This window comes from Gymnoscopelus braueri (genome assembly GCF_963280865.1).
Source record: "Gymnoscopelus braueri genome assembly, chromosome: 13".
Taxonomy (NCBI): domain Eukaryota; kingdom Metazoa; phylum Chordata; class Actinopteri; order Myctophiformes; family Myctophidae; genus Gymnoscopelus; species Gymnoscopelus braueri.
This window is the reverse complement of record NC_137615.1, coordinates 45035882-45060734: the sequence shown is the minus strand read 5'-3', so window position 1 is coordinate 45060734 and position 24853 is coordinate 45035882. Positions and strand designations below refer to the sequence as shown.

The following is a 24853-nucleotide window of genomic DNA, read 5'->3' as shown; positions in this document are numbered from 1 at the left end:
AGAGTCCACGACCCAAGTGGCTATGTTCTACTTACAGAAAAGAATACCAGCACTTCATACGGACGTTTCGGCCCTTCCTCAGCGTATATGACAAAACACAGACTTTGTGTCACTTATAAAGGGACCTTGGTGCCACGCACAGAGCGGTCCGGGTAACAACATAATCGTCGAGTTCACCACTGTGGAGCCCTTGGACCGTTTCGCACAGCAGGAGTCCTGGGAGAGGCTGGGAACAGGGGGAGCCACCTTGACAAGCTCGAAGAGAAGCTGAAGCCTTGCGAGGAGACCATGGGTCAACCTGCCACTGGCACCAGCACATGGGGCGAGTGTCAGGCTACGGTTTAATGAAAACCCTTTTTCTTTGTGCGTTTCTTTTTCTTTATCGTCTCTGCCAGCCAGGCCGGATGGCCTAAGGCCGAAGACTAGTTTTCGCTCCTGTCCGTCTCATGCTCCGTTCCGCCTGGCTATGACTGACTGCCGAAGTTTGCAGGCCCTGGGTATGCTGCAACCAGGCCTGGCGGAGACCCGTACACAGAGGAGCACATTTTTCTAGTTTCTAGTTTAACCACATTAAGCCTATAGCGCCTCTATGTGTCCTTCTCCTCTATCCCTTAACTTTTTTGATGTTCCTTATGGGGTCATATACAAACCTATATGTATGTGTGTGTATATATATATATATATATATATATATATATATATATATAATATTCATATGTTGATGAATGAATTGAATACCTGGGACCCCAATGGAAACAAGTCTGAAAGGACCTTTTTGGTGTTATCCTTTAGACCAAGTGTTTGACTGTACTCATTTCTGTCTAATAAAATATTAAATCAATCAATCAAGTGATATAAAAACCTGGGCGTGAATCTCATGTAGAACATTAAAGTATATCGTTGTTGTCAGGCAGAAACCTCTTTTCTCCATAGTCTAACTTTGTGTTTTTTCCCTAAATTTACGACCTACTTGATCATACTACAGCATCACACAAAAGCATCAAAAGTAGCAGATCTACAAGCTCGAAACGCGGCGCGAAGCGACGCGTTTTGAGCTTGTAGATCTGCTACGTTTGATGCCTTTGAATTTGAATCATGAAAAGTAACAGTTTAGCACACAATGAGGTGTCAACCCGACAGAGACGATATACGGTATGGTGTAGCTTTAATATTCCATCTTTTCACAAACAGAGCAATAATGGACACAGTTTCACATTTTCAATTTAATGTGTTGGAGTGTACTGGCTATCAGTTTTACACAATGTTCTAAGAAAACTAATTATACAAGATGCTACAAAAAGCATTTTACAAACCTATACAAGCCCCCCCTCCTACTGTAAGGACAATAAACTCAGCCATGGCATTCCCAGTTATCATCTACTAGTCAACCATTGGGTGTGATACAATGTTAAAACGTAACAAAAACATAGCAGCGGAATAAATTGCATTAACAGAGTTACTGTAAGCAGTACAGTACTAATGGGTTCTCAAACCTTTTTACACCATTGTTTTTGGCACTTGATTTATAGTGCAATTACAAAGTTAAACGTATATGAAAAAAATGAAGCATACATTGGTAGCCTTGAATAGGAATATTTCTGTGATTCCTACTGATTTTGTGCCTTATCACCGTGGTTTAATACGGAAAAAATGTTTCTCTACACATTTACTGTAGTACATGGAAGCATACATATAGCCTTTATCTGTTGCCAGAACCTTAATAATAATAATAATAATAAAGAAAATGAATTCACAGGCTGTGCTTTTCAAAAATACAAAAATTTTCAAAGTGCGACCCCACCGTCAACTTCCCACCACCCCACTTGGGGTCCCAACCCATGGTTTGAGAACATCTTGAGTACCCCTTAAATAAAAAAAAACAAAGCAGTAAATAATCATCAGACACTGATAATCAAGTGTCCACCAGAGAACACGAACCAAAACATTAAGTAAGTAGGCTACACATAATGGCAGCTCCATTAACGCCTCCCATGTGAGACATCTCATACCACTCCAAGCTAACAGGTCCCATGCCTCGTTAAATGCGTTTTAAAGTATGAATAAACATTCATTACATGAACACGTCGGTTGTACCCGTCAAGACCATTCATCAATTCAAGTGCAGTAATGCCTCATTTTAATGAAATGTCATTAAAAGTTAGCATAAATACAGACGGGGAGAAGTCCTAATGAATGCCTGATGGTGTCCCCCAGGGGTCTATACTGGGCCCCCTAGTGTTTCCCTTATAACAAATCTCTGTCATACCCATTATCTGAAATCTCTCTCGATAAAGTATTTTCGCCAAGTGTTCGCCCCCAGAATAGGGACGCTAGGGTGCATGCAATCTATCGACAGTGCATGTGTGTGTGTGCTAAAGAGATCACAGCAGTGTTTGTATCCATTGTCCCTGATATACCATATACAGTAGTGTAAAGTGTCCTTTATCTCCAGCAGCGGAAAAATCTCTTTTCAGTTTAAAAAGTAGCCTTCATACGAGTTTACACAGTACATCACAATGACATTAACGCTGAATAAAAGCCTTCTCTATGAAAACAGACAGACATGAATACAACTTCTGGGGTCATTTTAACTTCTACTAAGGCTTTTGTGTGCACCCCACTCTCAGATTCAATATTTAGATATTTTATATAATTGTTTTTACCATTTTAACCATGTTAATTAAAATTAACAAATTAAAAATGTAATTACATTTTTTTTGTAATTATTTTGAAAAAGAAAAGATTTGAAAAAATGTATTGACAAAACACGGCCTCCTCATTCATTAGAAGGACAATATCAGTCACCAGAACCAGGGATGTGTGTTTTCAATGAGGCTAACGTGATCAAAATGGAGATTTAAGTTGAATGGGTTCATACAGGAAGGGGGAATATCAAACATCGAAACATCGAATCAAGCAACTTAAAAACTGTCTGGGGTGCACACAAAAGAGTAGATGTTAAAATGAGCCTAGAAGTGTTTTAAAGTGAAATACCCCTTTAATTCAGTTGTTCATGGACTATAAATAAATAAAAAAAGAATTGCACTGCACGCTGGTTTTGTAGGGAGAGACATTTCTGTTTGGCCGCCGTCAAATAAACAACAATAAAATAAATACTGCAAGCGGCTATCCCTTGACACAGGGCTCAGGAATCTACAGCTACGCTGTCTGTCTGGCACCTCATATAAAATACAGACACGGCGCTCACAGTAGCCAGTGTTTAGTCTAGCATGACGTGCAAAAACGCACAAAATTATTCATACCGCGCCTCGAAAGCAGCAGTTTGACATTGTGGAAAAAAGGCGGGATTTTCCTCTACAATGTTTTCACTGTGAAAAAAAAGAAAGAAAAAAAGGCTCTGTCTCTCACAGTGCATTATTAGCACACTGGTTCTCAACTTCAGGCCCCTGGGACCACCCAAGGGGCCTCAAATGGACCCTTAGGTGGTCTGTAACTCCGAGAGACCATTTTGGTTCCAATTGGACGCTGTATCTGAGTTAAATTAACACTTTATTATACAGTACATTGGGGTCCTAGAGATAAGAAGAGATAAGAAGCTCCTAGAGATAAGAAATGAAAACGGTTGAGAATCACTGAACTAAACGACACTGTATAAGATCCTCTGTGTTAACGCAACTCTGAGGTACAGACCCGTAAGGGTCCGGCTTGGACCCCCGGTGGTCCCCGGACACCGACGTTGAGAACCAGGGGTGTAGCGGGTTTAATGGTCCCCCGCTCGTTTCCCTTTGTGTTGGTCTGGCTTCCATGTTCAATGCCTGTGTGACTGGCTCAGTGCCAGAGCAGAGACACATAAAGCACATCGTCGCTGATTAGTCACCCCATGGAGACTTGAATTCACGGATATTTTTTTTGTTTTTGTCGCATTCCTAAGCCAATAATTTGATGACCGGCAGCGGTTCCGGTAGGAGACACCATGGGTGACTAATCGATAGAAAAAAATCATTTTGGCGATGAACTATCCCTTTAAGTATCAGCCGATCAAAAGCTCACAACGCTAACCTTTTTTGGGCATGTCATTATAGGTGAAAATTGTCAAACATTTCTTTAAAATCATGGAAAAAAGCTGTTCTACAAGCTCAGTTGTGAGCTTGTACATTGGCTATAAGATGATGAAAGATAGGAGATGAAATATGGAGATACAACGTTTCGGCTCGACAGCGAACATATAAACACAAACATAATCGTATACTGGCCCAACCGAAAAGATAAAAGCAAACAAACAAAAAACAACAACACTAAAATGATATAAAAGACATTAAAATCCTCTACACTGTGAAACATTCAAGTTATAACAGAGCATCTATGTCCAGCATGACACAATGAACGAACGAATGGTTTTCACATTCAGCCTGTGAAAAAAACATTACCAGCAGACTGGGAAAGTGGGCATTTCAGAGGAAGTCATGGATACATTATTCATAGGGACGCTGGAGCAGGTAATAAGGCTTTTTGAAAGCACATTACGTTGTAGGCGTTCCGGACTGGATACCATTAACCCATTAAGACCGGGAAAGAAATCTGTCATTTTAGGTTTTAACCACTTTAAGCCATTATCTTATACTTTGGCTATTCAAAAATAGCAAAAAAAAATATCGTGAAAATGTGTGCAAATCTTTGAATATATATATATATTTTTAAAGCGAACATTTGTAACTCAAATCTTTGCTTCTGGGGGATTCTACACAAGTCATGTCTTCTAAATACTGACAGTTTGTTGAAAAAACGTATGTTGCTATAATCAGTGGTTCTCAAACCGTTTCATGTCAAGGACACCCAAAATTATATGTATTTGGACACGGACCCCATATCAAAATAGGTTGTTCCATGGACCCCAGAAGCAAAGATTTGAGTTTAAAATGTATATATATATTCAAAGATTTGCAATAAAAAATAAAAAAAAATTAAGTTCTTGGTCTTAATGGGTTAAAATGTAAAGAAAGCGACGCCGTGGTCCAAGGGCATGTGGCTGTGTCCTCAAGGCATGACGCGCTGTCATGGTCCCACTTGGCACGTCTGTGAGAGGGGGAGCACAAAATGTCATTTACAGTCATTGAAATGAGAGGGGAGTACGTCAAGACCCCAGAGATAACACACACACGTGGATTGGGAGGGGATAATAGATGCACGCACGCACGCACACACACACACACACACACACACACACACACACACACACACACACACACACACACACACACACACACACACACACACACACACACACACACACACACACACACACACACACACACACACACACACACACACACACACACACACACACACACACACACACACACCACAATATCACCAGTGTTTTTCTACTCGTCAGTAACACCGTAGGGTGCGGTTTTGTACTGATAATACTGCTGACACTGTAGTGATATCAGTGTATTCTGCAGATTTGCCTCTGCGTAGGCCTGTCACAATTATTACATAATCGCCTAAAAGCAATTATTTGAGATAATCGCAATTATTTCGCATAATTGTCAGAATGACTTTCCATTCATTAAGTTCATCCGCTGAAAAATAGCGAAAATAGCAGATCTACATGTGTCGCTTCTAGATCGACTATTTTCGCTATTCGCAATTTTTATTTTGAAGGTATAAGTTAAATGCATGGACTGTTCTGGCCCGTCATTGTCAGTCATTTCTTTGGATATTTTAAGTTATTTGTCATTATCTTCCCTGTACAACCTTCGTTTACAAAGCCTAAAAGGCAAACTAGTTTAGAATTTTATGTTCCAATGTTCAATGCCAAAAAAAAACAATTAAATAGTTAATCGCAATTATTGCATACTGTAATGACACTGTGTATTTCGTCTCTGTCGGGTCCAAAACTGTTAATTTTCAGGATTCAAATTCAAAAGTATAAAAAGTAGCAGATCTACAAGCTCAAAACGTGCCGCGAACAAGCTTGTGGATCTGCTACTTTTGATGATTTTTGTGTGACGCTGTAATATGATCAAGTAGGGCATTAATTTGCAAAAAAACAAAGTTAAAATATGGCGGTAAGAGGTTTCTGCCTGACAGCAACGATTTGTTTCTACATAGTGCAGGACACTGTATCGTGTATATATATATAATCGTATGCTATCGTTCATTGCTAATAGTGTTTGTTACGTTTCTTCTTTTTGACTCAAAGCTATCGTGTGTAGCTACTCTTAGTTGTATCTTACAGTACTTCTTTGATTCTGTACCTGTACTTTAACTGCTGTTAAAGTCCTGTACTTTAATGCCTCTGGTGACAGAATTTCCCCTGCAGGACCAGTAAAGGTCTATCAATCTATCTATGCCTGCATGTACACACACACTTGATGAAGCATGTGCTTATTTAGATGCATGCATGGCCAAAGACGTCACACACGAGCACACACACACACACACACACACACACGCACACGCACACGCACACGCACACGCACACGCACGCACAGAGCTGAGCTTGTAGATCGGCTATTTTTCGGTGCATGACACTGGCACGCAACTATGTATAAAATCATGTTTAACTCTAATTCCAACCCCTAAACCTAACCTCTAAATGTCTAATCCTAACCCTAACTCCCAAACTGAATCTTTTCCTAACTGTAAACGTATCTCTCTTGCTCACCAGTCACAGCAGCAGAAGAGTGAGCAGGTGGTTGGCTCTGGTCCTCTGAACTTGCCAGAGCTGGGTGTGTCCGTGCACTCTGCCATGAACACGTGCAGGTCCGTGACACGCGTCTGCTCCTGCGTCTGGGCCTACCACACACACACAAAGACAGCGCAAATTATGCTTTGAAATTAGAAATCGGAATTTATTAAATTTTACATTAAACATTAAAGTCAGTAACCTTTTACAAGATTAGAGAGTATTAGAATTGGTCAAACTAGCAATATATATTCAATTGTTTACTTTGTAAATTGTAAATTTACGTTCAGAAGTAGCCTGGATTCCAGACTGATTGCTATGTTCAGTAGATTTTTTTTTTCTCACTTCGCTATCCAGTCTGGCAAACCATTTCCAAGGGGCAGGACTTGCACAAACAGGAGAAAACGGTCCTTGGCTTCTGATTGGTCTGGGGGGGGGGTAGTCGGCAAGTCACTTCCTGACTTGCCTAAGTACAGTTTGGAAATACGAGTCAAATAGGTCCTTGGCCAGACTGAGTCGCAAAGTGAGAGAAATAAATATAAATATCCGAGATCCTAATGGTCTCGGATATTTTATTTCATAAAAGCAAAAGTTAAAGTCTCAATTTGCTTTTTCTTCAACTGGTTAGCTGTATGTAGAACAGCAACAACATAGGTATAATAGGTTTAGAATGATAATGCCTAAAAATGATGATTCTACATATTGCGTTAATTGTTTAGGAAACAAGAGCTTTCACAATGTTTCACACTGTTTAAAAAAAAACAGATTTGGGACCGACAAACATTTTCAGCCGTGAGACTTGCTTCTGCTTTAATCTCTGCATTAACCACATGAACCCTTTAGTGTCCCTATTCTGGGCATGTCATAATAATATGACATGCCCAATAATAACACCATAACTATGTGTAACAACTACGTAAACAACGGCGGTGCCGCCCGTACCATGATGGTGTCGTAGGCTCCGGTGATGAGCGCGATGAAGAGCGACAGCACCATGTAGATGAAGAGCGAGATGAAGGTGTAGAGGTAGAGCTGGCTGAAGAGCCACACCAGCGTACCGCTGCGCTCCACCTCCGCAAACGTCACAAACATGTCGTCGCCGTTGATCAGCGAGAACAGACACTCCGACACCGTGGACAGCGAGCGGAACTGATGGGGAGGGAGGGGGGAGGAGGAGGGGGAGAAGTCCAGGTTACGAGGATATTTTTTTTACTTTACTGAAGTATTTCCAATTTTCCGTACTTTTACTTCTACTCCAATACCGCTCAGAGGAAAATATTGTACTTTTACTCCACTACAATTACTTGAAAACTTTAGTTACTTTGTAGATTTAGATTATTATTGCAAAACATACATTACCCACATCAGCCCTATATACATTTCTGCCATTTGAAAATAGCCGATCTACAAGCTCACAACGCGTCGCGATGCGACGCGTTGTGATTTATACATTTCGAAAACTTGAAATGGGACATTCTGCATACTGAGTTATACTTTAAGTATATTTTCATACCAATACTTTTGTACTTTCACTCAAGTAAATTCTGAATACCAGACTTTTACTTGTAACGGAGTATTTCTAAATTACTCAATTTTAAAAAAATGGAGTACTTCTTCCACCACTGGACGGATTATAAATGAAGCCTTAATTGTCACGTTGTCATAGAAGAAGGTGTTGTGCAGTGAGTGCGTACCTTGGCGTGGTAGGGCCCCAGTACGATCCATCCGCAGAAGCAGTATCCCATGTAAATGGCGGCTGCACAGCAGCAGAAGCGGATCACGTTGGGAAAGGCGGCGCGCAGAGTCACGATCAGGATCTGTCACACACATACACAAACACACGCACGCACGCACAAGCACAGCAAAACCCTCAGACTGTGTACTCCCAGAGTGTACAAATGTAACCCAATGGTGGGGTGGCCTGGAAACAGAAGGTTCCCGTTTTAGCGGTTTTAGGAGGTCATTTCCAAAAAACACCTTAGGTTTTAGGAGGACATTTCCAAAAACACCTTAGGTTTTAGGAGGTGTTTTTTAGAATCAGTCTAAATGGGATAATCCAAAGTACCAATGTGAACTTTGGTGCAATCGTGCGTGCGTGTGTGTGTGTTTCACTCACATTATATTTCTGGAAGAAGCTGAGATAGCGGATGACTCCCACCCACACCAGCAGAGTGGAGGTTCCCAACAGGATGGAGCACACATCATAGGAGGACAGATGCTACGACGTGGAGTACAAATACACGTTTAATTTAATATCAACGTTTTGGCATTAAATATACTTAACAACTTAACCCCATATGGTTATGGAGTCCCTCAGGGACTTTTCTGTTTTCTCTTATTGGAAATGAAAAGGTTTGAGCACCACTGATATATTAACTTCAATTTTTCAGAAAACATTTGTAAGAATCGGCCTCAGGTCTTAATGGGTTAAACAGATGCTAGGTTCACCGTTTACCTCGTATCCTATAGTTTCAATGTACAGTTTATTATTTTGGATAATATATTGTTTAGACTGATGCTAGGTTCTTGGTTTACCTGTGATTCTAGTTTACTGAGGCACTAACCGTCTCTCTGCATTTGATGTTATGTGTTTACCTTGCTTACTGTAAGTCACTCTGGATAAGAGAGACTGTTAATGTGTGTGTTAATTGTAATGTATCAATCACCTTGGACTCGATCGCGATCTTGATGAAGCTGCCGATGATGGTGAACATGTCACTGATGATGAGCAGGAGGTACCAGCCATTAATGAACTCCATCCTGTCGCTCCATGTCACATGACGAGCCAGCCTGTGCTTAAAGAACTGCACGTACTCCTGATACACACGCACACGCACACGCACACACACACACACACACACACACACACACACACGCACACACACACACACACACACACACACACACACACAGAACATAATGACATGAGTGGTGTTCTTATAATTTGATAAATCCCTGGGGGAAATGATACACTACTAGAAGGCATTTTTAATATATAAAACAAAAAGTTCAGAAATGTATGTTTGGTAGATTATTTCTCGGTGCAACAATGCTTCTTGTACACTGTTGGAAAGCCTGTTTATTTCACGTCCATGAAAAATACGCACATTAAAAATATTTGCCAATGCCAAACAGCTTATTGTGCTTGGCATTGTTACAACAGAAAAAGTATCTACCAAAAACACATTTCCGAACTTTGAATCTTATATATTTTTGTCTTGTCATGTCACAGACGCTATCAAGAACATTGTGTGTGTCGTGTGTGTGTGTGTGTGTGTGTGTGTGTGTGTGTGTGTGTGTGTGTGTGTGTGTGTGTGTGTGTGTGTGTGTGTGTGTGTGTGTGTGTGTGTGTGCTCACGTGTTGCAGGAGGACTCCTCTCAGAATGGAGCGACCACACAGCACCAGGGACAGCAGGCAGACGAAGGCCACCAGCAGGTCAAACAGCCGGCGTGCGTAGCTCTCCGCTGAACGACAGGACAAGAGCACAGAAAACATTCATGGATGCTCCGTCACACTATGGCCTCGCTTGGCTGATCTACTAGCTAACAAGACATGACTCAGTCATGTATACCAGCTTGCTATCTGTTTTCTCTGATTTCTCTCGCAGAATCTGGCAACATTGCCATAGAGGCGAGAGTCTAGTGCCATAGCTTGGGAGGACGAGACCGCCCGTCCAGAGTATGGGAAAGTATCCCCATTGGCTTAAAGGACAGCCAATGATTGAAAAAATGTTGCGAATATGTCGAACACATGTCGAACACATGGATGACTAGTAGGTCAGTCTCTTCTTAGACCAGCTTTGCAAGCCGGTAAAAATGCAGCACATCACAACGTGTTTTTTTTTGTTGCTTGTTAGCAACATCGTCGTTCTACTCTACATCATATAAATCATTGGTTCTCAAAGTGGGGTCCGGGGACCCCCAGGAGTCCTTCAGGGAGTTCCAGGGGGTCCCCAGCTATATGATGGATAGTTAGGAACCAAATTGACTCTTATGGGTCTGTAACTCTGAGAGGTCCATTTGGTTCCATTTGTACACTCTCAGAGTTACCAATCAATTAACATTGATTTTACAATATAAATTGGGGTCCCAGAGATAGAAATGCCATAAAATGGGGGTCTGTAGCCCTAATGCATGTCAAAGTGGGGGTTCTTGAAATTAAAATGGTTGAAAATCACTGCTAGAGCCGTACGAATCTTCTCTTGTGGGGGTCCCTGGCATATATTTTTTAAATGGGGGTCCGCGGGCTAATAAGTGTCAAGTTGGGGGTCCTTGACATGAGTTTGAGAACCACTGATATAAATTATGCTTAACTCTCTCAGTGCCAAGCCCCGAGTTATCCCGAGTTTTATGGTTATACCCTCAGTGCCAGAACGAGAAATCCCGAGTAAAAAAAATTAAAAAAAATAATATATATATATATATATATATATATTTTTTTTTTGAAAAAAGTGTTCAGAACCCAAGATATCATTATCTGAAGATTTGCAGCTCCATCCACTCTTTGTTTAACCTATAACTGAAAAAGGCTGTATCTCGCTTCCTAAGCACTTTTTTTTTTCTTTGAAAAATTTCTCAATAATTTTTTTATTTTATTGGCAGTGAAAGTGTTAAGAAAGGGAAAACGATATATCTGTCATGTAAAGCCTCGGCCGTGGTCGAGGTTTTCCCTTTTTTAAAGGGAAAACGAAAGTCGACTATAGAATAGATAGCCCATTTTGAATTTAAGCTACCCCCCAATTTGCAGCTAAAATGATTCATCAGGGGACTTTATCTATCGATCATTCCTTATTACTACTCTTATTAAAACTGTGTTCCAATGGATCCACTGTAGTAATTATTCAGCCACAAGCTCTTGTTTATACTTTTCATTGGTTCAATATTTATAAAACACACGGACACACTTGACCACTTTCAACCAGCCATCTATATTTCTTTATATTTATATTTCCCCCTTAATGTTCCCACATACACTCACCATGTCCCCTCACGTTGGGGTCTGTACACTCCTTAATGGAGGCGTGGTTCTCCAGTTGGATCTTGACTCTGCCGCTGTGAGCCTTGTTATCCATGACAATCTGATGGCACACACACAATATACAATTACAATTTAACCCATTAACACATCCACCGCCAGAGGTTAATCTCATAATGTACTCACCAGTGCCAAGGTGTTTTTGTTGTTTTTTTGTTTTTTTCATGTCGCCATAGATCTTGTTAAAATCCTTAAGATTGAGCCGTGAACGGTCTGTTTACATCCGCGAGATCTCCCTGTATCTCCCAGTGAAGATCGCGTGTCAAACGGGGCATCCATGTTTGAGTTAGAGCGGATTACGTTAAACAGTGAAATGCGAGGAGAAAAAACTACAGGAAGAGAATTGAGTTTCAGTTTCGTCTGTAGAATGGGAGCGGGCGTGATCGTCGAAACCGGATCCCAAATAATTCTATTTCCTGTCATCAAACCGGAAACGGAAGTGGATCAAAAAAATTCCGAAAGTGCACCCGGACCGCGCATGCGCGAAAAGACCGCAGCCCGTAGGACTACGGGCTCGGCGCTTAACCGTTGGATTTAACGGCCCGTAGAACTACGGGCCCGGCGGTAAATGTGTTAAGACCTGGAACGCATCTGTGTCATTTTTAGATTTGAGCTAAAAAGCATTATTTTACACATTGGCTATTCAAAAATAGCAGACATACAAGCTCATAGCGCGGCACCGAGTGCCACGCTACGAGCTTGTAGATCCGCTATTTTTGAAAAATCGTGAAAATGTGTGTAAATCTTTGAATATATATATATTTTTAAAGCGAACATTTTAACTCAAATCTTTGCTTCTGGGGGTCCCCGGAACAACATATTTTGAGATGGGGGTCCGCGGCCAAATACATATAATTTTGGGGGTCCTTGACATGCAAAAGTTTGAGAACCACTGACAGCCACATCAAACCTAGCATCTATCTGAACAGCATGCTATCTAAATAACATCCTTAAGCCAAGACATGTCTGCATAGTAGCCATATTTTGGTCAATTGCTAGAATCAAGATGAAGGTACAGTTAGAATCTCTCACCAACTTTATCTTGCTCATGTCGCTTAATCGAATAATCGAGAGGCATCTACAACTGCAATAGCACGGCACTGTTCAACCAAGTATAAAATAAAGCTTGATATATGTTGATATATAACAAAAAAAATTCATTACATATCATTAAAAAATATATATATAAAAAAGAAAAACGCACTTCTCCATTATTCAATTAATTGAAAAAGTAATGGATAGACTAATCGCTAAGAAGTTAATCGACAGTTCCAGCCCTAGATATCAGCCAGAGGTGATAAACAACAGCAGGAGAGGTAGAATTTCACCATGATAGTAAAGGTGTAACAGTCTGGAATCTCGTTGTTTATTATGGTCTGGAGGTTGATGGCCTTCAGCTGGAACTCTATGGTGACATTTATCAGCCTGGGGACACACACAGGACACACAGGCAATTAGAAAAGAGACAAATCCTGTATGAAAGACAAAGATATTTATAACAGACAGAGTTGGATGTTTTTAACCACTTTTAACCTGACATCTGTATGATGGGCATGTCATTAGGCAAAACATTTAAAAACCTTATTTTCTTTCTTTTTTCAAATACCCCAAAAAAGCCATGAGTTTTGCAATGACTCCAATGTCCAAATGTGTGTGTGTGTCTCCATCTTGTTTTATCTAGCTTTTGCAATATTCTCACACACACACACACACACACACACACACACACACACACACACACACACACACACACACACACACACACACACACACACACACACACACACACACACACACACACACACACACACACACACACACACACACACACACACACACACACACACACACACACAATGAGCAACAATTGTTCTAACTTGTGAAACTTGAGTGTGAAGTTCTTGTAGTCAGAGTTCTGGAGGTAGGAAGGGTCGGGAACCGGCTCCAAACCAACACACTCTGTGGAAGACGTGAACAACACCATTAGACCAGCGGTTCCAGGGAGGGAGGGGGCTTGTCTGTTTGGTGGTAGTCTACAATAGTGGTTCTCAAACATTTACAAGTCAAGGACCCTCAAATTGATTGTTTTTGGCCGCAGACCCCCATCTGAAAATATTTTGTGCCCGGGCAGGGACCCCCAGAAGAGAAGATTTATGAAGAAAGAAAAAACAACATTAAACATTTTCAATATTTTTCTAAAAATGGCTAAAATAGCAGCTGTACAAGCTCACAGCACGGCACAAAGTGATGCGCTGTGAGCTTGTATATCTGCTATTTTTGAATACCCCACATTGAGAACCAATGTTCTACAAAAGAAAAGCCTACATGTTTGAAAAGGTTTTTTATGAAATAGCAAAAAAATAAACAGGTCTACAAGCTCACAATGCACTGCACCGCTTTGCGAGCTTGTGGTTATATAGGGCTTAAGTGGATAACATGTTTGAAACATAGTGTACAAGTGTGTGACTGTGTTAGTATGTGTGCGCATGTGTGGGGGTGGGAGGGTCCAAGGAAAAAAGGTTGGGAAACACTGCAATAGAGGAACACCACAGAGGCTCTTTTAACACTTCCTGAGTGTTCATTTAACTCTGACCCGCATAAGGGTCCATTTGGTTCTACTCTCTCAGAGTTACAAATGGATAAATTAAACTCAGTGGCTTTCACTGAGTCACAGAAATGACCGCACGGTTTCCAAGTCACGTGAAAAGCACAGACCATTCTACATTTCCACTACGCCCCTAAAAAGCTGCAGCACAGGCCTTGTGGAAGTTACTTTTCATCTCCGTCTGTCTCTCAGTCTGTCTTTTTTTGCGCATTGTGAGCTTGTAGATCTGCTATTTTCAAACGATTTGTATACATTTGAAAACTTTTGAAATGGGACATTCTGCATAATGAGTACTTTCTACTTTTGGTACTTTAGCACATTTTGATACTAATACTTTAGTACTTTTACTCAAGTCGAATTCCGGACTTTTACTTGTAACTAAATTTCCACATTGTAGTATTGATACTTTTACTTAAGTAAAACATGTGAGTACTTTTTCCACCACTGCCAAAAACCACCATTAGTCAGCATTAGTCAACACCTAAAGTCTGTGGATAAACACAAAACAAGAGACTGTGGTGGTGGTAGTGGTGGGTGTTCTTTGTGTCCTGTAGTGAGTGATGGAAGTAGTATTCCAAGTTTTTTATTTAAGTAAAAACAGCAATACCACAATATAAAAATACTCTGTTACAAGTAAGAGGCCTGTATTAAAAAAATAAAAAATTGCAGAGGTATATAAAAAAAGGGATTAAGTGGTTAACGTTTTGTGTTAATAATTTGAATCAGCAAATTAACTTGCTAACTAACTACCTGTAGATGTAGTGATGTAGAGGTATCGAAAAGTATCGAAACGTGGAAATACCCAAAAGTACCATATTTTTTTACTTATTTGAGTAAATTAACTTAGTTACTTTCCACCACTGCATATCGTCTCTGTCGGGTGGAAACCTTGTATGTCCAAAACTGTACATTTTCAGGGATTTCAAATTCAAAAGTATCAAAAGTAGCAGATCTACAAGCTCAAAACGCGTTGCGAACGCTGTAGTATGATCAAGTAGGGCGTTCATTTACGAAAAAATACAAAAAGTAAAAAAATATGGAGATAAGAGGTTTCTGCCCGACAACAACGATATAGTAGGAACTATTTCAGGCATTAAGTAAGTGGGTCATCCTGACATATATGGAACAGCCACGCTCTGACGCGCACGCACACGAACATTCAGCGAGAATAGCAGATCTACAAGGTCACAATGAGCGTTGTAATGAGCTTGTGGATCCGCTATTTTCGCCCCAACAGATCGGTGTAGAGGGAAAAAAGGAGGGTGAGGTCCGGGGACCCCCAGGGGTCCTTGAGGGGGTTCCAGGGGGTCCCCAGCGAAATGGGTTAATATAGCATCAAAATCAGCTTGACCACTTTAAACCTGTTGGCTATTTGAAAATAGCTGATCTACAAGTTCAGAACGCATCGCAATGTGACGCGTTGTGAGCTTGTAGATCTTCTATTTTCCAAAAAATGATGGGGGTCTGCGGCCAAATACCTATTAATATGGGGGTCCTTGACATGATACAGTTTGAGAACCACTGTCCTACTAGGGATCATTCCTTTTTATTAACCCATTATGACCGGGAAAGAATCTGTGTCACTTTTAGATTTCTTTGGCTATTCAAAAATAGCAGATATACAAGCTCATAGCGCGGCACTGAGTGCCGCGCTATGAGCTTGTAGATCAGCAATTCTTTTTTCTTTTTTGCAAATCTTTGAATATATATATTTTTTAAAGCGAACATTTGTAACTCAAATCTTTGCTTCTGGGGGATTCTACAAATCTGTCTTCTAAATCCTAACAGTTTTTTTTTTAAATGATATGTATTTGGCCAGGGACCCCCCCATCTCAAAATATGTTGTCCCAGGGACCCCCCAGAAGTAAACATTTAAGTTACAAATGTTTGCTTTAATGTTGAAAGATTTGCACACATTTTGTGCCCTAGACCGAGGACGCCTTACTGGTGTCGACGTGGGGATCGATGTCAAACGTGTCGTTGGCGGGATAAATGCTGCCTTTCCTGTAGTACCGCTGGCACAGGGAGAGGGCGCTGCCGTTCACCCCGACCCCCGGCACGTACGCGTACCGTCCCAGGGAGATCCGCGGCAGAGCCATGTACTGCATGGGGGAGAAAAACAAAGCCGGGGTGCAACAGTTAATCCAACTATTCCATAAAAATAAAAAAAACATTGATTAGCGATTTTGATACAAATAATATTTACTTTTGTGCGTGTGTGACAAAATTGGAACTGAAACACGATCAAATTGAACCTAATAATTGGGTTCTCTCACCAGATTGGATGAATTGGTGTCCCAACTGAAAACTGAAATCGGTGTCCCACCAAACACTAGCAATGATTTGATTACTGTCAGATAGTTAGTAACTGCATCGAAAAATCGATTTGAATTTCCAACGATCTACTATATCGATATGTAAACAGCAAAATTGACTTTGTATCGTATCGAATCGTTTTGCAATGCAAATAATCAATTTTATTAATACTAAGTTCTTGTGTGTTGTATTTAGCAATTTTAAGAAAAAAGAGAAAGAGGGGTTTAATTACTTTTCCATTACATATCGCTACACTTGATTTATCGATAAATGTGTGTATTCTCTGTGTTTATGTCAAGGTGTGGGTTTGTCCATATGTGTTCAAATACAATGTCCATATATTTGCCAGAGAATCACTGTGTTTACTTATTTATATCCATAATAATACATTTTTCCTTTAAAAATCTGCACTATCCACATGTTTCAAACAGATTAATTTGTTTTGCTAAATAGTTACTGTATGGATTTTAAATCATTGAATCGTATGCCTATCGAATCGCTGTTAAAATCGTTACACCCCTACTGTCAGAATAGAGAGCTTGAACATTTTACAACACACACACACACACACACACACACACACACACACAGAAAAAGTAAACGATCAACTAATTCTCTGTTCTCTACCTCAGTGTTTCCCAAACATTGGGTTGGGACTAATTGTTGGGTTGTGGAACCATATTTATGGGTCGAAAATAAAAAGCCATTATTTTACGTTCCAATAAAAAGAAATCCAAAGAATTTGAGAACTGTATGGTCATATGGGTGAGACGCGAACACATTCGGAATTGGCCCTGATCCAGAAAAGGTTGAGAACCACTGGTGTAGTGTACAGTTATTATCTACCTGTTGTCCAGTGTAGTTGAGGTGGCTGTACAGTTATTATCTACCTGTTGTCAGTGGTGGAAAAAGTACTCACATTTCTTACTTTTGTTGTACAATGCAGATTCACAAATAACGATTTTTAGCAACCTCTGCTGGTCACTACCGTCACTGCATACAATTTCCGTAGTCCTCGATTACCCAGAATTCCATTTGTTTTCACCGGAAGCCAGAAGCGTTTCAAAAAGCGTTATTTTACCGTAATTGTTTTATACTATCTGCGGATCGTTTCTCTTAGCCAGTGGAGCATTAGTTACCATGAGCTGTGCTTTCTTTTTCTGTTCTTTTTCGATCTTCCAATCCTACATTCTCTTAAAATCAGTGTGAGGTTCCTTTTTGTTATTAGCGCGGTAGTTCCTGGCCAAACAGGAAACCGTTGCGGTAGTTCCTGGCCAAACAGGAAACCAGTGCATTTCCGCCTCCGTTTTCCGGCCAGATGACGTCATTTTCCCGGGAAAGTCCCCCCCGTCACCGTTCAATAGAAAATATATAAATAAAAGGCTTCCGGGGGTGAAATTCATGGAGTGGGTGTTGTGAAACTTTTGCCACTCACAAAAGATATACAATTTAACTTTAGTTTTGTTGAAAACGTTACCTAGTATTACTTTAAGTAAAAGTAGCAATACCACCATATAAAAATACTCTGTTAAAAGTAAAAGGCCTGTGTTCAAAATGTTACTAAAGTACACACGTATTGGCGTCAAACTATACTTAAAGTACCAAAAGTAAAAGTACAAAAATGTTTGAAAATAGCAGATCTACAAGCTCACAACGCGTTGTGAGCTTGTAGATCGGCTATTTTCAAATAGCCTCTGTATAAAATAGGGCTAAAGTGGTTAATTTATGTTTTATAATATAATAATTTATATCTGCAAAGTAACTAGTAACTAAAGTTCTCAAATGATTGTAGTGGAGTAAAAGTACAATATGTGTGGAGTAGAAGTAAAAGTATTGAAAATTGGAAACACTTAAGTACAGTACTTGAGTAAATGTACTTAGTTACTTTACACCACTGCCAGTTATTCTCTACCTGTGTCACGGTGTAGTTGATGTGGCTGTACAGCTGGCTCTGCGTGTGGACAGCCTGGGGCGCGTCGTCCAGGTAGCCTTTCAGAAACAGGTGTCTGAACGTCGCCGTGTTCTCCTCCTTGAACGTCACCACCATCTGGTTTCTCAGTCCAAACAGCACCAACTGCAAAGACCAGGGGAGAGACAAAACAAGTGAGGTTTCAGTACAGGCCCGGGTAAACCTTTCCACAGACAGAGGGGGAAAAAAAGAAGAAAAGAAAAGTAAAGTCAAAAACCCACCAAAATACATATATCGCCGTGATCGATGTCCAAAACCGAGTGCCGCGCTATGAGCTTGTAGATCTGCTATTTATTTTTCTAAATCGTGAAAATTATCTTTGAACTAGTCCATACCCGGTCGACGCATCCATGGGGGGATATGCGCACATGATCTGGCAACCCGGGAGGCAGTTTGTCCCATAGCTGGGCAGCTCCGTAACCATGGCGACATTCTTTTACACAAAAACGCTAATAAACAGCTGAGAACCGGGCAGAACAATTTTGGTCTCACCACATTTTGGTCTCACCGGAGGTTTGTGGAATTATAGGAGGATATATATATATTTTTTTTTTACGTTTTTAACACAAATCTTTGCTTCTGGGGGATCCCTGGAACAAAATATTTTACAAATGTTTAAAAAATAATTTTTCAAAGATTTGCACACATTTTCACCGATTGTTTAAAAAAAATAACAGATCTACAAGCTCATAGCGCGGCACTCGGTGCCGCGCTATGAGCTTGTAGATCTGCTATTTTTGAATAGCCAAAGAAATCTTAAAATGACACAGATGCGTTCCCGGATTGAATGGGTTAAGGAAATGGACAAAGAAGAACCTGCGTTCCAAATCGACCCGATTATTTAGTCATGAAGATTATTTAGTCATAAGCATTAAGCGCTTTTTAATTTGTTTCCACTGCTTCAATAGTTACAACATTCACAGACGAGACGTAACCTTTTCCACTTTCAAAACGTTTCAAAAATAGAAAAACATAGCCGAACTAAAGGGATTCTCTGACCCTAACCCCATGTCAAGGACCCCCAAATGAATATGTATTTGGCCGCAGACCCCCTTCCGAAAAGATCTGCTATTTTCAAACATTTTAGTACTTTTGATGCCAATACTTTTGTGCTTTTACTCAAGTCAATTTTGAATTCTGGACTTTTTCTTGTAACAGAGTATTTCTGTATTGCAGTATTGGTACTTTTACTTAAGTAAAGAATTTGAGTGCTTTTTCCACCACTGATGGCTATCCCTTCGATAAAAGAATCTAATCAAATCGATACTGTCACTGGCGTGCCCCCATACCTGCACGGTGACAATGATGATCTTGAGCAGCTGCAGACCCAGTTTGAAAGGCTTGCGGCCCTTGGCGTGGTACTTGTCACAGGGGCTCATGAAGAAGTACTTGAGCTTCCTCCTCAGGGCCTCCTCCTCCTCTTCTTCCTCCTCCTGCTGATGATGGCCGCCGCCCACCGCCAGGCTGCAGGGACGGGGCTCCTCCCCGCCGCCACCGCCACCAAGCGCGTCCTGCTGGGACCCATAGCTGGTCACGGATGATAACAGCCTGTCTTTCTCTGGAACCACGAAAAACAGATTTCCACTGATTTGTTTGTGCTTATAACCCATTAACCCATTAAGAACGGGAACACAGCTGTGTCATTTTAAGATTTCTTTTGAATATTCAAAAATAGCAGACATACAAGCTCGTAGCGCGGCACCGAGTGCCGCGCTATGAGCTTGTAGATCTGTTATTTTTGAGAAAGAAAGTCGTGAAAATGTGTGCAAATCTTCGAATATATATATATTTTTAAAGCGAACATTTTTAACTCAAATCTTTGCTTCTGGGGGTCCCCTGGAACAAAATATTTTGAGATGGGGGTCCGTAGCCAAATACATATCATTTTGGGGGTCCTTGACAAGAAAAGGTTTGAGAACCACTGATATTAAAGCAACATACGTTTTTTTCCACAAAAAACTGACATTTTGTAGAATCCCCCAGAAGCAAAGATTTGAGTTAAAAATGTTTGCTTTAAAAAAAAAAAAAAGTTTGAGAACTACTGGTTTAGAAGGCATTTGTAGAATCAGCCTCAGATCTTAATGCGTTAATGTGTTTCTGCATTTTTAATCAGATAAACACAAATATATAATTTATAATTTTTATATTATAGCAAGATTATTATAGCTATAACTTTAATATAAATAAAAACATAGGGAAAAAGGCATTTATTTTAAACCTTGAAAAATGTGTTGTTTATTTTACAATAAAAGAACAACAATACTACTACTACTACTAATGATAATAATAATAATAATAATAATAATAATAATAGGCCTAATAATAATAACAACAAAACAATAAAAGAACAACAACAATACTACTACTAACAATAATAATAATAATAATAACAAAACAATAAAATAACAACAATAATAATAATAATAATGCTACTACTACTACTACTACTAATAATAATAACAATAATAATAATAATAATGATAATAATAATAAATAAAACAACAACAATAATACTACTACTAATAATAATAATAAGATGGTAAACAAACCTGAAGCAGTGTCTCGGATGCAGATATGATTTTCAGATGCCATGGCGATGCTCTGATCACAATTATATCATCGATGCTATTATCAGATGTTATGCATAATAATAGCATGTTAATAAAAGCCGTTCAGTGCCACTGTATTAACATGTTATAAGATGATAAGAGCATGTTCATAGACGATGCTCAGTGAGAGCAGAACCACTTGGTAAACATGGCGTTACACCAACAACGGTGACCTGTCACCGTCCGCGACGCCACGCACTGCTGTGTTTTGAAATAAGTACATTTACATGTACATTTTAGGTACTTTTACTTTACTGGAGTCTTTCCAATTTCCAATACTTTAACTTCTCCTCCACATCTCACGGGAAAATATTATACTTTTACTCCACTACAATTATTGGACAACTTTAGTTACTAGTTACTTTGTACTGTAGATTTGTATTATTATTCTGGAGTCACAGAATTGAACAGGTCACCGATTTCCATGTAACGGCCAATCACTACTTCCCATTTGGTCACATGAGAACAGTCACGTGACCAACGTATGCGGTTCTTCCAAACCCTCTGCCGAATGCATACTTTATTTCTCATACATTTATACTGCCAAGTGTTATGAAATAATATGATCCATACAGTAGGTGTCCCTCTTATTAAAATATATATTTTAATCACTTTATCATTCATTGTTCTTGTGGAGGACACCATCCTCTCATAAAATACCTCAGAGAAGAAAAAACATACAATATAAATACATGTTTAGTATTCAAAACCAGACATATTTCTAATGCTCTGGATGCCTCACTACTCTCTACATGGTTAAATTAAACGTATATGATATAAATTAGTGACAAAAAAACAATATCTGCTATAAAACCCGACTGGCAGCGGCAAGAAACACAAGTAACAATTTTGTTAACTTACACTAACTGCAAACTGTCGTTTTTCATTAATTAATCTTTAGCTTGGATGTGATAAACAGAACAATTTGGTTCAATTAAGTCATTAATTTCTTAATATAGTGTCAAATAATCCAAAGTTAATTCCTGAGCAAAACCTTTTTTTTTTTTTTTTTTTTAATATCAAAACATTCTGTACTAGAATTTCGTAGGTGGCCATGGTGGGCTACAGGACACAGAAAGCAGTAGTGGAATATTTGGAGATAAGATTATATCACAGAATCTATAGTTTTTTCCCTCCCTCTTTAACAATTATATAATGTAAAAAATATTATTAATAATAATAATTGCATTATTAAGTAGTGGCATTCAGTTATTAGTATTACGTATTCGTAGTTTTGTTTAATGAGGTGAAGTAGCCTAATCAGGGAAATCCAATCACTACTCATACTCCGGTACAATAGGTGGCAGTATGCTAAAAGCAGTGGTTGCAGCCACAACACGGCCCTGCCAGTGTTGATTGATTGATTGATGTAGTTTATTTAGTAAGACATGAGAATAGTACATGACAGTACATAACAGTACATGGAAGTACAAATTCACAATACAAGGTCTACTAAACTGGAACTCTCATTAAGCACTAAGCTTGTTTAAGATGAGAACCCCATGCACACAAATCATGATGACATATAAGAGGCAGACAGATATACACACTACTATACAGAATGTCATACAATCAGCTTTCAGGTTACTGGTATGAAGAGAGAAAATATATATATATATACAAAAGAGGAAAATGAAGGAGGGGGGGGTAGGTTAAGACTTAGACAGGGGCCATTTTCGAATTGCAGCCTCCTGAAGGTGTATCTTTAGGGCAGTTTTGAAAGTGAGTAGGGTTTTACACTCCTTTACTCCTTTTGGTAGGGCATTCCACATTTTTGATGAATAGCATGAGAACGAGTTCATTCCCTTAGTTGAGCCAAATCTGGGTTGAACATGATTTGTGGAGCTGCCTCTGGTGTTATGATCATGGACTTCATTAACATTTTGGAAGTATTTTGACAAATACAGGGGGATCCCAATGTTGTGGTGTATCTTGAAGACCAGGCCCATAGCAAGTTGCTGTACTCTGTCCTCAACCCTAAGCCATCCAATCCTAGCAAAATGAGCAGGGGTTAGATGGGTTTTGTGATTGAGGCCAAGAAGTAGCCTTACAAGTTTGTTTTGGGATGTTTGGAGCCTTGTTTTTAAGGCCTTGGAGGTGTTGTGATACCATGAAGTGCATGCATAATCATAATGACCTTGAATGAGGGCCCCTGCAAGAATCTTCAGAGTATTCTTACTCAGGGGCGGACTTAAGGATCTGGAGGCCCCAGGCGAACGGTAGTATGAGACCCCCTCCACAGATTATTTTTTAACAGATGTATATATGTATGTATATTTTTTAATAGATGTAATTTCCAGTATTCTGGTGCATTTTGGGAGTTTGATACTTTTATCAGACTTTACTAACATGGGATCCATTAAAAAGCTAAAAGTAGGGCTACAGAAATATATTTTATTTTTTTCATGAGGCCCCCTAACTCTTGAGGCCCCAGGCGGTCGCCTAACCTTGCCTACAGTTAAGTCCGCCACTCTTACTGACTAGACGATCAATCCTCGTTATCCTCCACAAATAGCGTGTTGTTTGGTTGACATTTTTTATCATTTTTTTTGCGTTTTTGTTACCAGAGAGGTTTGCCTCCAAGATGGAGCCCAGGTAGGTAATTTCATCCTTTCTTTTGATGACATCATCACCCACTTTGATCGTGAAACTCTCTGCCTTGCTAAGGTTAGGACTGGACCCAAAGAGGATGGATTCAGTTTTACCCAGGTGTAATGAAAGTTGACAGGGTTAGAGAAAGAAACAAGCAACCAGGTCTATGAAAACAAGCCCAAAAGAAGCGAGCGCTTCTCCCTTTAAAAATGTCCTATTTGAAAATCAAATGTACAAGCTCACATGAGCTTGTAGATCTGTTATTTAAAAAAAAATCTTGAATACATTTTTAAAACATTTTAACAACACAGATCATGTATGAGAGTCCCTGGCATAACGTTTTGGGGGTCCATGACTTGGAAATGTTTGAGAAACACTGGTTTAAATAATAATTTAAAAACAATTGGAAACAAGCCCCAAATAAGCAGCTACACTTTAAGCCACAAAAGACCGAAACCCGCAACTACCAATATTTACAAGCAACTTTACAGAAAAACAAGCCCAAAGTCACTTATAGTAAGCGGACATGGCAACACTGCGCCCCACCATGTTTAAAAGCCGTCAAATGTTTGTTTCTTATTCCTATGCCTGCCTTCCCTCCGAGGTGGAAAGACTGGTGATGCGAGGATATTCTACACATATCTACACCTCTCATGTCTCTTCACAGTGCCAGACTAGAGTCAAGCTCAGCAGGGTCTTCTTTCTACAGCACGGCCACTAAGGTATGGAATAGCTATAACCCCATCCCTCAAAAAATGCAGTTCGTTGGGCTCATTCAAAACAGCCCTAAAAACTCATTGGAGGCCATAAGAGGAGGTAGTACCAGTTTCCCTGTAGACAGATGACCCCCCTCCGCCCCCTTTTTTTGTATATATTTTTTATTTGTTTTTGTACATAGTGGTATTTTTTTTCCCAGTTTTTAATGTTGATTTGAACTGTTTGGTTGCTACTATATATGTCTATGAAATTAATTCAAGGACCCCAACGGAAACAAGTCCGCAAGGACTTTTTTGGTCGGACCTACGAGAGTTGTAGGGTTCACCCCATAAAGTTAAAAATAGGGTTCACCCCCCAT

General features: G+C 39.8%; 1 protein-coding gene across 2 annotated transcripts; it reads right to left on the bottom strand.

Annotated features, from left to right (window-relative positions):
• Window positions 1-1148: 1148 nt before the first annotated feature.
• LOC308098010 (mucolipin-1-like) lies at window positions 1149-21310 on the bottom strand (the record flags this gene model as incomplete). Of its 2 annotated transcripts, XM_080446226.1 has the most annotated exons (14): window positions 21127-21310; window positions 19867-20135; window positions 18521-18682; window positions 16238-16394; window positions 13565-13646; window positions 13016-13112; window positions 11631-11730; window positions 10011-10117; window positions 9319-9468; window positions 8769-8870; window positions 8347-8469; window positions 7595-7801; window positions 6632-6762; window positions 1149-5034 (listed from the first exon to the last, which is right to left on the bottom strand). In XM_080446226.1, coding segments are annotated over exons 1-14 (1731 nt in total). In that variant the 5' UTR covers window positions 21170-21310. The 2 variants fall into 2 exon arrangements, with proteins under 2 accessions (XP_080302352.1, XP_080302351.1); XM_080446225.1 differs by lacking the exon at window positions 1149-5034 and having other exon boundaries at window positions 6628-6762.
• Between the last annotated feature and the right edge of the window lie 3543 nt (window positions 21311-24853).